General features: G+C 53.1%; 2 protein-coding genes across 5 annotated transcripts; both read right to left on the bottom strand.

The window, feature by feature from the left end:
• On the bottom strand, positions 1 to 3,872 carry LOC120385002. 3 transcript variants are annotated; one of them, XM_039504087.1, is made up of 4 exons: positions 3,745 to 3,872; positions 2,909 to 3,011; positions 1,172 to 1,589; positions 1 to 290 (listed from the first exon to the last, which is right to left on the bottom strand). In XM_039504087.1, exons 1-4 carry the CDS (start codon positions 3,808 to 3,810, stop codon positions 35 to 37), a joined length of 843 nt encoding a protein of 280 aa, XP_039360021.1. In that variant the 5' UTR covers positions 3,811 to 3,872; the 3' UTR covers positions 1 to 34. The 3 variants fall into 3 exon arrangements, with proteins under 3 accessions (XP_039360021.1, XP_039360023.1, XP_039360022.1); XM_039504089.1 differs by having other exon boundaries at positions 68 to 290; positions 1,342 to 1,589; XM_039504088.1 differs by lacking the exon at positions 1 to 290 and having other exon boundaries at positions 1,079 to 1,589.
• On the bottom strand, positions 3,741 to 11,862 carry LOC120385003 (maestro heat-like repeat family member 5). 2 transcript variants are annotated; one of them, XM_039504091.1, is made up of 7 exons: positions 9,944 to 11,862; positions 8,627 to 8,770; positions 8,377 to 8,494; positions 6,696 to 6,839; positions 6,156 to 6,332; positions 4,773 to 4,928; positions 3,741 to 3,865 (listed from the first exon to the last, which is right to left on the bottom strand). In XM_039504091.1, exons 1-7 carry the CDS (start codon positions 9,955 to 9,957, stop codon positions 3,860 to 3,862), a joined length of 759 nt encoding a protein of 252 aa, XP_039360025.1. In that variant the 5' UTR covers positions 9,958 to 11,862; the 3' UTR covers positions 3,741 to 3,859. The 2 variants fall into 2 exon arrangements, with proteins under 2 accessions (XP_039360025.1, XP_039360026.1); XM_039504092.1 differs by lacking the exon at positions 6,696 to 6,839.
• Between the last annotated feature and the right edge of the window lie 528 nt (positions 11,863 to 12,390).

Below are 12,390 nucleotides of genomic sequence, written 5' to 3'. Positions count from 1 at the left end.
AATCTGAGGGGATTTTAATCACCATATTTGATAATTAGAGACAAAAAGGGGCAAAACTGGAGATATCTTTAGTGTCAGTATTTGTGACAAAACCTGAGGTGATTTTATTTTCAAATGTGCGAATGAAAAAAAATGGCAAAAACTCTAGGTGACGACTCATGTCCAGTAATTTATAAACTGGCCCTTCCTGAAGCTGATCCAAAGAGGGGAGAATAACTGGGGGGCTGAGCCCCATTATGCTTCTCTTGGGGCACAGGTGAGGCCTGACAAGGTCCTGGAGCTTTTCTATCCTGAAAAAAAGAAACATTCTGTCGTTTGTCTGTTTCTCTCCAGCAGCCTCCAGGCAGTAGAGCCTGGTCTTCCCTGCTGCTTCTGGGGCTGGTTGGGGACCCCCACATATATCAGAAGGTTTCTCATTTGAGATGGAGGGGCTGGATCCGGAACAAGCCGATCTTTTCCCCCAGGTGTTTTGCAGTTGAATAAGCAGAAATAAAATCTGTTTGAACTGACAGAATGAAACTAACTCCCCCTCTCAGTCATGTCATGTAAGGCCACCACTGAAGAGTAAGTAGGCACCTAAAGATGCAGGTAGATGCCTCATGGGAGTTTCAAAATGTCTAAATGACTAACAACAATTAATTTTATCTGTATCAACAGGCACCTATAACTGAGGACTTTAGTGCTGTAGGAACCCTAGCAGTGCTCAGCAGAACTGTGTCTGTCCCTGCCTCAGTTTCCCTTACCCGGTTCAGGGATGGAACCTAGATCTGTCAGTGTTTGTAACTCCAGTCCTCCAGCTGACTTAGTCTCTTCCCTTTCGGGTCTGAGAGAGTCTGACCCCACCCAAAGTGCTGCCGGCCCCTTTAGTGGGGCCTTTGTCCCAGGGATTTAGGCCTTTGTCTCAGGGTCTCTCCTGCCCCCTTTTCCATTGCTCCCCCCCTGTACAGGTTTCTTGCCTTCTTACTTCAGCAGAGTAGGAAAAAAGGAAGTTAAAGAAGGAAAACAAAGGAAAAGTCCACTATTCCTGGTACTGTTCCCGCCGGTCAGGGTTCTCAGCAGTCTCTACACCCACATCCATCCCTAGGTGGTAGGGGGATCCAGGCCCACCCTCTGCTGTGGGTCCCAGCCCAGGGAGCCGGAGTGATGCAGTCAGGGACTGTGTTTAAATCACCTCTTGCTTCCTGCCTCAAAGCCTTGTGGGTATCTCCTGCCTGGGACCTTCTCTGATCCCTTCTGGCAGAGACCTGCTTTCTGTGGGCAGGTCCCTCCAGGCCTCCTCTTCCCTGTAGCTCCCCCTGGGCTGATCCTGGCCAGAGCTGAGAGCTGCATTGCTACGAGCACCTGTATGGAGTCTACTTGGCACTCCATGATGCTTAGCAGCCGCTCTGTGCTTTGGTGCCAGCGATCCACATTCTGCTGGCAGACCCTTCTTTTACTCTCCCACCACTCCTGTGCTTTGTGATTTTCATTAAGGGACTGCTGCATTCCTTCATGCAGCATGTCCTCTCTGCTTCTATGTGGCCGCTTCCTGGTTCTTTGTAGTCTTTCGGCCATTGATAACAAGGACGGCTGGAATCTCAAGGTTGCATCTGTAAAGCCAAAATGCAACACTTAACAGAGGTAGCATTGTTCACACCAGACAGAGCAATGATTTGGGAGTACTTAAAGACAAGCACAGTCTACACAATAGCATAATTTGCCCATCCCAAAGCGAGCGCACATAACCCACAGGAGCCCCAAAATGCTGAGTAAGCACAGGGTCAAGGGGGACTGATTGTTTCACAGCTGCACTGTCCTCTGGGGTTCTGTGCCTTGGAGAGAGCCAACAGCTGCAGGGGGCCCTTCTACTGAACACTGTCCCCACATTTTCCATAGGATGAGTTCGTCCTGGAAGATCTCACTGCTGAGGGTGACCTGAGAAGCAAGGGAGGGTCTTCTTCTACAATGTGGCTTCTTCCCTGGCCCATATGCAGCTTGCCTGTGTGTAGCAATGGTCCCCCCGCCCCTCATGGCACAGTGGTGCGGACATGTTAGCCTGACTGGGACAAGGAGCACAGTAGCTCTGCCAAGGAACCTGTGCAAGCACATTGCCCAGCTTCTGCATGAGGCCTTGGAAGAGATCACTGAGGCTGATTACCACAATGTGAGAGAGCACATCAACGCCCTATTCCGCACCTAGGCATGCATGCAGCGCTAACCCTCCTCGCCCCAAGAGCCCGCACCCAACAACTTCCTTCCCAAAACAAAAGCCGCTTACCGGGCACCTCCTCTGGTGTCTGTTCTTCCCCAAGCACCGTGTGCTTCGACCGGCTACCTTCCTCCTGGCTTCATGTATCTAGGGATGCTGGGCTGTCTCCCTCCTCAGCACCCTCACTCCCACTTTCCTCCTCCTCCTCCTGCTTTGTTGAACTGGGTTATAAATTGTCCATGGTGATCTTTGGAGTGGAGGTGGGGTCGCCCCCAAGTATTGCGTCCAGCTCTTTGTAGAAATGGCAGGTCGTGGGGGCAGCACCGGAGCAGCCGTTTGCCTCGAGGGCTTTGCAGTAGGCACTCCGCAGCTCCTTCACTTTAACCCTGCACGACACTGTGTCCCGGTCATGGCCCCTTTCCAGCATATCCCTTGATATCTGGCCAAAGGTATCGTAATTCCTACGGCTGGAGTGCAGCTGGGACTGGACAGCTTCCTCCCCCCAAACACTGATGAGTCCAGCACTTCGCCATTGCTCCATACTGGGGCTCACCTGGCATGGTCCCCTGGAACGATGTGCCGAGCACAACACACACACGTACGCGCCACACACACTTACTTTCAGGATTCTGGTGCTGTGAGAGGGAACAGAGCAGCAGTCTAGAAAAGGGCTTTGAAGGAAGCAGTTCAAAAAAGCTCAAGTGAAGTCGCTCTGCTTACCAATGAACAGGGCTGCAGAATGTCTGATTGTTGTCTGTGAGCTTTCCAGGTATTCTAAGGCGTGAAACAGGAATTTGGGGATGTGGCTCTTGTTGTTCTGCATCTAGGAAGAAAGGAGGAAGAAACGCACAATATACAAATGACATGTTCTCCCCACAGCGACTAGTCCAGGAAGCCAAAGCATAGAGCCAGGGCATGGCAACAGCCAGTATGAGCCCATGCACCACAGCAGCACCTCTCTGGAGTTACTATTGTGTTCTCCAGAACCTCAGCTTTCATTTTCAAAGACAAACGTTTGCAGGTCTGACAGTTGTGGAGAAAAATTTCAAACATGTGAAGGGATTGTAACTCCTGCAGAAATGAACCAGCAGAGAGCCTGGACTAGAGTCCTGCCACCCCACCGAAGCGGATGGGACCTGGCTACAGGGTCAGCTCAGGTGGAAAACAACCGGACCCTCTCAGGCTTGGGTCAGGGCCAGCTGCAGAGGAGCGCAGGAGTCACAGAGTTTCTAACTCCACAGCGCCTGCAGTGCAGCGGGGGCCGCAGACAGCAGCAGCGGGGTACACAGCCGATGTGCCGACCGCACAGGCAAATGGAGCAGAATCCCCACAAGCAGGAGGCAGAGGCAGCACTGAGGCAGGTTTGCAGAGGGAAAAAGGGGTCAGATTGGAAAACAAAAACAAAAAAAGCCTCAGACCCTCTGGAAGGACTGCCTCTGACTTCACGGGCTAACGAGAGGGGTGCAGAAAATCCCCTTGGTACTCAGGGTGTGGGGTTAGAAAGGTCTCCCTCAAGTCCCCATTCACCACTCTCAAGGCACAAGGAATTCACCTGCCAAGCACTTCCAGGCACACTTCAGGAGCTGTGTGGAGCCATCCCAGGCCATGCTGCGGAACAGCATCTTCAAATGAGCCCACCTGAGAAACACTGCGCAGCGGAAGAGAGTCAGTTCATCTCTGCAACAGAAGATGAGACCAAGAGGGTTCTGACTGAGAAAGGGACAGTCTGGGGGACATGGAACCTTCCCCGTCCCTTGTTCTCCTGGTTTTCCTGCTAGTGGAGATTCCTGTCATTAGTTGTACACAGGAGTGTGCTCAGGAGAGGGAACTGAGAATTGGCTGGAGAGAGCCAGAGCTGTCCCATCCTTTGGATGGTTTGGGGTGGTTGCCCAGGGCCCTGCGCTTTGGGGTCACAAGGCCTGGGCAGCACGGGGGCCAGCAGCAGTTCTACCGACCAGGCCCCGCTATGCTACGCCTTGCCTCACCGGCTCCCAGTGTTGCTTGTCAGAGGAGGGGGTAGGGGTTTGGGGAAAGGGGAGAAATGGGGGTGCAAAGAGACTGCATGAGAGCGTGAGTCAGCTTTTGGATCCCAAAGAGTCTGACGAAAGGGGCCTCCAGATCAGGCTTCCCTCCACATCCCAGTTGGCCCAACAAAAAAGAGGGCAATGTCTGGTGAATGCTGGGACCTGGAGAAGGTCTCTCAGGAGCTCCAGGGAAGAAGTCAAGGCAGCTGCACCCACTTTCCAGAAGGCTGGGGGCAGATATCAGCTCCCTGAACTGAAGGGGCAGTTACAGATCTGTGCTCTCTTTTCTTTTGCTGCTTCTTGTTGTGAAACTTTGGATGCAGCAGCCCAAAGGCCTGAGGCCTGTCTTTGCAGGAGAGGGTCAGGGCTTTTTCCCAGAAGGCTTTTCTTCCCAATTGTGCTGTGTGCTGTGAGAATGGATGCGGCACTGGGCTCCAGCATGGAGTGAAGCAGGGAGGAGAAGACACTGCTTGGGAAAGGGGCTCTGGCCATTAATGGAGTGGGGGCCCCAGGGGATTCTGGCTCTTTGCTCTTAAGGAAATAATGACCGTGGCACTTACCAGTGTCACACTCTCATCCTGGTCTTCAAGATCCAGCACCAACGGGAGCAAGCAGTGGATCATTTCCTGCTGCACGATGGGTTTGTCCAGGTCCTTCACACTGCTCATCAAGTTGCCAAGCAGTAAAATGGCAGCGGAGCGCACACTGCCCCTCTCCTGGCAATGACACACAGGGAGTGGGGAAGCCCGGTTAAAGCCAGGCAGGATCAGAGCATAATGCGACAGAGTCCTAATCCGCACGCTGCTCCGGATCCCCTGTGTTAACTGACTCGGCTCGCGGGAGCAGTGAGGCCACCAGGCCAGCGCCATAGACATCTTGTGCAGAACAGGGCCTGAGACACTGTGCAGGGCCGTGCAGCCCCATGGTGTCCTAGACACAATTTCTGTTTGGAGAGCATCCTGCATCCAGTTTCACCCCAGCTGACTAGAGTCTATAGGGAGGAGGCAAATCTCTCCATGTTCTTCTCCCACCTCCACCAGCCCAGCCTGGGAAAGACACCAAACCCAACCCTATGCAATGTCGGGGGAGAGTCACTAGCCATGGGAGAGTCGGGAGTGAAGACGGGGGCAACGGGCAATTTATAGGGAGCCTCTATCCTTATCCCATTCCTGCTGCATTTGACCAGCTCCCTGGGTCCCTCCGTTCTCAGTCTGTTTTCCCCCTTTCTCTCCACTCCCCTTCTCCACTGCCCATTCCCTTCTGTTTCCCCACCACTCCTCTGGCTCTTTCTTCCCCAGCCAAGGCTTGAGGTGATGGCTGAGTGACCTCCCAAGTCGCTGGCTGAAGATGCTTCTCTGGGCTCCCCTCCCATGGGTAATGGGGCCTGGCCCTCACTTCTGCTCCCTGGGTGATCAGGAGCAGGAAAGGGGGGAGGAGCTGCTGCCATGAGGGATGGTAGGAGGTGCTGGGGAAAGGAGAGGGGAGAGGGAGGGAAGGCTGCTGGAGACCGGTCTGGGGAAGGGGAGGAGCAGCTGCTGGAGCCTTACAGGGAGGTGCTGCTACAAAACACAGCACTTCTTTTGCTCTTCAGTGCCCCTGAGAGCTGGGCCATTCCTGACCCACCACTTTCCTGCTGGGAATCTCCACCTCTTTGGGGGCCTGTGTTCTCCAGACAGCTGGTCATATGCCCAGAGCCAGGCTCCTCTCCCCATCGCCAGGCGGCAGCAGGGGCTGGGAGCATGGCGCTGAGGCTGAGGTTTGCGGAGAAGAGCTCTGACAGGGAGGTGGCTGAGAAGAGATTCCCCACCCATGGTGGGGGCACTCCTTGGAGGCTTCATGACAGGGCTGAGGGGCAGGAGGCAAGGGGATGGGGAGAGAGAGACACAAGGACATCAGAGACAGGCGGAGGAGGAATGGGGTTCTCCTGTGTTTCCCAGCCTTACGTCATCAATGAAGGGGTGAAGGCTGATTGCAATGTCCTGGGAGATGGAGCCAAGCCCCTCCCTGTCGAGGAGGTAGATGATATCTCCAGCTTTATATATGGCCCCCATGACACGCCCTCCATCCCTGTCACAGGACATGTCCATGATCGCCGGCAGCTGGGCCCATAACAATTGCACCTGCAGGAAAGAAGGCAGCTCATTACTATGCTGGGCAACAGCCTGGGGCATATGCTGGATGACCCCACTCCAACCTATGAGAAACCACGGGACACAAAGTCATTCTCCTGTCACTCTGTGCCAGCTGCTCACTGTAACCTTTGTCTTTGCTCACCCGCCTCCCCCATTGCATCACATCTGCAATCAGGGGTCAGCTCACGGGAGCAGGGACCACGTCGTGCATTGATTTGCTCAGTAAAGCACCTCCAACATTCGAGTGCTGTGTGTTAAACAACAAGGCTTGGGTGGGGATCTCGCTCTCATTTCTGAGCGATTCAATAGACATCGGCTTCCTCGGTCCCCCGGGCAATCCACGCTTCTCACCCTTTCTGGCTGGAGCACAATACTGCCAAGGCCTCGCAGACTGAGCCGACGTACAATGGGATTTTTGTCTTGGGTCCATTCCATGAGCTGCGCCGGGAGCTCTGATTTTGTCAGTATTGTCTCAATGGAAGGACTCTGGAGAAACTGGAAAGAGCCAAATCAACATCGGGTTGAGGAGCAGAGGTCTTCCTGTGGGGTCTGTTCCCTGGACACTCATCTTTACCAAATGGCCACTTACTCCCATACAACATCTCCGGTGTGTAGGGAGCCAGTTGCTGCTCTTTCAGTTGGTTCATTCCCAGAAGTTAGACTAGGAGTAGGGGTGGCAAAGTTTGCAGATGATAATAAACTGCTCAAGATAGTTAAGACCAAAGCAGACTGTGAAGAATTTTAAAAAGATCTCACAAAACTAAGTGATTGGGCAACAAAATGGCAAATGAAATTTAATGTGGAGAAATGTAAAGTAATGCACATTGGAAAAAATAACCCCAACTATACATACAATATGATGGGGGCTAATTTAGCTACAACAAATCAGGAAAAAGATCTTGGAGTCATCGTGGATAGTTCTCTGAAGACGTCCACGCAGTGTGCAGAGGTGGTCAAAAAAGCAAACAGGATGTTAGGAATCATTAAAAAGGGGATAGAGAATAAGACAGCGAATATATTATAGCCCTTATATAAATCCATGGTACGCCCACATCTTGAATACTGCGTACAGATGTGGTCGCCTCATCTCAAAAAGATATACTGGCACTAGCAAAGGTTCAGAGAAGGGCAACTAAAATGATTAGGGGTTTGGAGAGGGTCCCATATGAGGAGAGATTAAAGAGGCTAGGAGTTTTCAGCTTGAAAAAGATATGATAGAGGTATATAAAATTATGAGTGATGTGGAGAAAGTGGATAACTTTTCCTTATCTACTTATTCCCACAATAAGAGAACTAGGGGTCACCAAATGAAATTGATGGGCAGCAGGTTTAAAACAAAGAAAAGGAAGTTCTTCTTCACACAGCGCACAGTCAACTTGTGGAACTCCTTACCTGAGGAGGTTGTGAAGGCTAGGACTAGAACAGGGTTTAAGAGAGAACTGGATAAATTAATGGAGGTTAAGCCCATTAATGGCTATTAGCCACGATGGGTAAAGAATGGTGTCCCTAGTCTCTGTTTGTCAGAGGGTGGAGATGGATGGCAGGAGAGAGATCACTTGATCATTAACTGTTAGGTTCACTCCCCCTGGGGCACCTGGCATTGGCCACTGTCGGTAGACAGGATACTGGGCTAGATGGACCTTTGGTCTGACCCAGTACGGCCATTTTAATGTTCTTATGCACAAATCACAAATAAACCCCAGGAAAGGGAATCTCAGGCCCCATTGAGTGCCATGGAGAAACCCCTGCCCTGTGGCAGAAGAAAAGCAGAACCCCAGGGAAAGGTGAGGAGAGAAGCATGGCCTTGGGGCACCGGAAAAACATCTCCTCTTGTCACATGATCCCATCTAGGCACATCCAGCCAGGAGCGATCTCACCCTGTCTCTCCCTCCCTCTCTTTGCCGTGCCCCACGACCATCCATGTGTGGAGAGGAGCTAGCTGGCTGTAGGCTGCTGACAATGTGCCCAGAGCTTACTGGCCTGAGCTGCTCTCCAGAAAGCCCACTTGTGCCTGTCAAGTAAAGAATCTCACCTCAGTGCAGAAAGTCATGGCGATATTTCTCTGCTCCTCCTCCTTCTCCCTTTGAACAGTGGTGACGGCCTCTCTGAAGACGGCAGGGAGCTGAGGGTTCTCAAACTCGATCATGGCTCTGGAACATGGAGCAGAAAGTCCCTTGTGGTTATCAAGCGGGGGGAGAGAGAGAGTGTTCCTTTCTAGTTGCTGGGCTGAGATGGCAGCCTGGAACAGAGGAACATTTCACATGGAAACTTTGGGCTCCTACCTTGCAATCACGCCAACACCTTGTGAGTAGTAATATCGTGAGGCTATCATGTCCCAGCCCTGCTGAAATTGGATGCTGGCAAATTCCTTCCAGTATCCGGGCATGGAGAAAAGAGTCTTCACAGCCTCCACTGACTGTTTCGTGCTAACGACAAAAAAATACCAGTGTCAGGCAATGAGATCAGCCCCAAGCATGGCAAAGCTGCACACGCCCTGGCACACACAGCATGGACAGCAGGAGCTAGCCTCCCCGAGGATAGATCCAGTGTGATATCATGGAGCTTCCCTGCCCAATGGGCCCTGTCAACACTGCAGTTTCAATGAGTTTGTAACCAGTTAGTGACACTGTAACTTCTTAAGATGGTTGGTGTTATCACTCAATGCGGTTGAATACTTGATTCTTTACTGTGGCAGGTAACAGGCATGTGGGGCCAGATCCTTAGTTGGTGTAAGCGAGCAAAGCTGTGTCAGTTTACACCACCTGAGGTGTCTTCTGGCGCTCTTTTCCCCATGTAGATGGAGGCCCTTAACTGTACCCACAGATCCAGTTGAACTGGTCCCCCTTCCTCCTGTCTACCTGTGATGCTGACATCCTGCGGTGCCTGGCCCCATGTGCTGCTGGTGTGGTTTTGTCTGCGTTCTGGGACAAAGGCCCACAGATTTGCACAGCAGGCCCTGATAAAAGCACTGACACTTGGTGGGAGAGGGATAGCTTAGTGGTTTGAGCATTGGCCTGTTAAACCCAGGGTTGTGAGTTCAATCCTTGAGGAGACCATTTAGGGATCTGGGGCAAAAATCTGTCTGGGGATTGGTCCTGCTTTGAGCAGGGGGTTGGACTAGATGACCTCCTGAGGTCCCTTCCAACTCTGATATTCTATGACTCTATAGAGTTAGGTCAACGCAAGGCCGCTCACCCTGCATCACCCTAACTATGGAATTTCCTTCCTGTAGGCAGAACTGCCCCTTGGTGCCAAATTAATAACTCCACCTCCACAAGTGGCAGAGAGTCCAGGTCGATGCAGTTACGTCGATTCAGTGTCAGTGTAGACAACGTCACGTACGTCAACTGGCTTTTAGGAGCCTTCCCACAATGCCCCACTCTGACCGTACAATCGAGACAAGCACTTCTGGTGAGGACGTGCACTGCTGAAAGTGCAGACACAAACAAGGGATGGAATTGCTGTGGCGGCTGTATGCCGAGGTAACGCAGGTCGGCTTCACTGTGGCCTGAAGCTAAGAAGGGGTGAAGCTCACACACAGATGCACCATCCTCCCTGCGGTGGCGGGTTCTCAAAGTGACATCTCAAATCTCACTTACAGCCAGAGACACATTGCTGCTCTTCTCCTCCCGGCGTCTCTGCTGGAGCTTGTCCAGCAGCTGCTGCAGCACCTCCCTGGGGAGCTGTGGTTCTTCCCCCAGGGCCTTCCACAGCTCAATGGCACATCTGCAGATTCTGAAAGAGAAGTGAGACCTTCCCTGCTTGGCCACCTCTTGCCCTCCCCAGGGAGAGGCTTGGAAAACGGGCAGGAAAGGCGTCTGTGAGAGGAGACACTGATTGGTGCAGGGAGGCTGAGGCAGGGCAAGTCCCGTCAGAGAAGGTTGTATTTATTCCTTTCCCCTAATGGGTTGTTGTTCCTGAAGCTAGCACCGCTGTTTCCAGGACAGTGACCATGATCTGACCACCGAGTGACCAGCACAGTGTGACCACCAGACTGTGCAACATTCTGCTCTGTTACGCTAGGCTCAGTCCCGAGGAACTTGCCTGACCTCAGTGCAGTTCCTCTGGCTATTTGGGGGTGTAACTGAGACCCAGCATTTGGCCAAGTGTCTCTTAGCAGCTGAATCCTACTGCAGTGTGGTGGACTGGTCAGACACTGACTCAGAACATGCCCTGATAGGAGAGGGTTCAGGGGAGATTGTACTGCCCAGTGTGACAGAGCTGGAAGGAAACTAGTACTGAAATCCCCCTCCTCTCTTCTCTCCATTCTTGCTGATCTAACCGCTCCTGGTCCCCCCAGGCATCCGCACAGGAAGACTGCAGACAGATCCAAAAGGCTTCCAGTCATTTAACTTCCAAGTTTGGTGAGGAAGGTCGGACATGGTGGTCAAGCCCTGGGGACACTGAGAACTAGGTTGGACAAACCAAGAGCAAATGGCCTGGATTTAAGGTCTTCAGGAAGCTTGACTGAAATTCTGTGCCAACGCTGCCGAGTTTCTATAGCTTCTGAGCACAGACCCTGGAAAGCACTGGGGCTGCTTCAAGGAATTCAAACCTGAAAGGTTTACAAATCAAACACTCAAATCAATATGAAAACCAACACTGTATTCCTCTGGTAATGGAACTGGGTAAGAAATTCAGTTTCTTCCATGCTGCTCTTCAATTCTCTCTCCCATGTGACACAGATTTGTCTATGGTCAGTGCAGAACTGCATTGCAGAGGATGCTGAGGAAAGCCAGAGTTTTGACCTCGGGCGAGGGTCCAGTTGGGTTTCACGGCCCCTAGGCACATGGGAACTGTGTTATAAACACCTCAGCTGGATGACTCTGCAAAGCGATTGGCAATAACCAGCAGGACTCAGAGTTCACAACACATTGAGATGAAAAGAGGCACTCACCCCTCTCAGAGCTGTTCTTGCCGGCTGTCTGCACACTCAGGCAGGCTGCACTGCATTTACGCTCTGGTCATGTGTGGATCATTTATTTATTTAGCAACAATTAGGGCTGGAACTTTCTGTCTGAAGAGATTTACCTCTGCTGCGCAGCGCCATAAGGATGAGTGTGTTTTTTCACCACTTCCTCAGCCATGGAATAACTAGGGATCTGACTGCAGGTAACAATCCTGCACTGGTCCCCAGCGGACGGACAGATGGACCTCATGGACCTTTTCCATCTCTGCCTTCTCTCACACAATAGGGAGCAGCCAGACCTCATGACCCAGGGATGTGGAGTGAGCCCCAAAGTCATTTATTGGCCCTGTACTGGATGGGAGAGGAAGTGGGGTGACCCATAGCAATCAGGACAGTGCTGGACTTCCCCAGAAAACTGGCACATTTCCATCCTGGGGAGTGCAGGAGGAGGGTTGGCTCCTCAGTGGCTGGGCCTGGGCATCTCCTCTTGGTGAGCCTGGACAGCTCTCTGCACAGCAGGAAACTCCCTCCAGCTGTGTGAGCCCGACGGACCCTTCCCGGACTGTGGCCTGTCGGTAGGAGCAGGAAGAGAAATAATGGCCTGAGGTGATAACAGAGCAGCAGACGGGACGGAGGACAGGGCTGGGGGGATGCAGGGACAGGACGGAGGGGACGAAGGGGGCAGGGACGGATGGAGACGGGACGGGACAGAGGACAGGGCTGGGCGGATGCAGGGACGGGACGGAGGGGACGAAGGGGGCAGGGACGGATGGAGACGGGACGGGACAGAGGACAGGGCTGGGCGGATGCAGGGACGGGACGGAGGGGATGAAGGGGACAGGGACGGATGGAGACGGGACGGGACGGCGGACAGGGCTGGTGGGACGCTGGGACGGGACCGAGGGGACGCCGGGGCCCGGGACGGATGGAGACGGGACGGGACAGAGGACAGGGCTGGGGGGATGCAGGGACGGGACCGAGGGGACGAAGGGGGCAGGGACGGATGGAGAGCGGGGACGGGACGGTGGACTGGGCTGGGGGGTTGCCGGGAGGGGGCGGTGGGGACGAAGGGGGCAGGGACGGATGGAGACAGGGGACGGGACAGAGGACAGGGCTGGGGGGACGCAGGGAAGGGAG

This window comes from Mauremys reevesii, linkage group 17, assembly GCF_016161935.1.
Source record: "Mauremys reevesii isolate NIE-2019 linkage group 17, ASM1616193v1, whole genome shotgun sequence".
Taxonomy (NCBI): domain Eukaryota; kingdom Metazoa; phylum Chordata; order Testudines; family Geoemydidae; genus Mauremys; species Mauremys reevesii.
This window is presented reverse-complemented; position numbering and strand designations above follow the sequence as displayed.